We start from the raw sequence: 765 nt of genomic DNA on the forward strand, positions 1-765 counted from the left end.
CCCCTATACAGGATTGACCATAGAGCTTACAATCTAATAGCAGGCGGTATGCTAGCCCTGATTCCCCTGTCTGACCTACGTATCTATGGGGTTGCCATGGGTAACAGCCCGGTCCTGTCATTGCCTCTCACCTCATATTGGATGTATTGCTTCCTCCACTCCGGGGTGATGTGAGCGGACAGATGCTCTGCGAACTTCATCCTGAGTCCGGGCCGTTAGGGGCCCCGCTCCCGGCCCTCAGGGGCGCCCGGCTGTCTCTCCTTCCTCCGTCGCCGGTAGATCCCGGGGACTGCTCGGGCTCATGTGTCCCGCACTGTCCGGCGGCCTTCCCGGGTGTGGCGGCGTGTGCTGAGCACCTCTGACTCCGTGTCCCTGAATGTTCCGTCGTGTCGGACGGTTCCCGGTAGCGTTTGTCCTGCCTGTGTCACCGCGGTCTGCCTCTCTGGCTGCCTCACAGCATCTCCCAGCTCTGCCTCCTGGCTGGCCCCGCCGCCATCTTGACAAAACTCCCACTGCGTTTGCGCACTCCCCGCCCTCACAGAACGTCAGTGTCATGGTAACCACCTCCAACAACCGGCACGGAAGAGAGGGGCGTAATCAGCAGTCTTTATAGTTTACATAGGGCAGGGTTTGAATGAGGCGACACGCCCCCTTCATAGGAAGCTCTTACTTTAAGAGAGGCGTGGTTATCTATGTACACGCCCACTTGTTTTGAACGCTAAGGCAGTGTGAGTGTGGCAGTGCTGTGTTCTGAGTCTGAGCTGA

The 765-nt window shown here is 58.6% G+C and overlaps 1 protein-coding gene across 1 annotated transcript in view; it reads right to left on the bottom strand.

Annotated features, from left to right (window-relative positions):
• Nucleotides 1–517, bottom strand: part of XPR1 (xenotropic and polytropic retrovirus receptor 1) — a 100,238-nt gene extending 99,721 nt beyond the window's left edge. The window contains exon 1 of the mRNA XM_072419804.1: nt 132–517. Within this exon, the coding sequence (XP_072275905.1) occupies nt 132–200 (69 nt within the window). The 5' untranslated portion in view covers nt 201–517. The remainder of the gene's footprint in view (nt 1–131) is intronic.
• Between the last annotated feature and the right edge of the window lie 248 nt (nt 518–765).

Source organism: Pyxicephalus adspersus, chromosome 8 (genome assembly GCF_032062135.1).
Source record: "Pyxicephalus adspersus chromosome 8, UCB_Pads_2.0, whole genome shotgun sequence".
Classification (NCBI taxonomy): domain Eukaryota; kingdom Metazoa; phylum Chordata; class Amphibia; order Anura; family Pyxicephalidae; genus Pyxicephalus; species Pyxicephalus adspersus.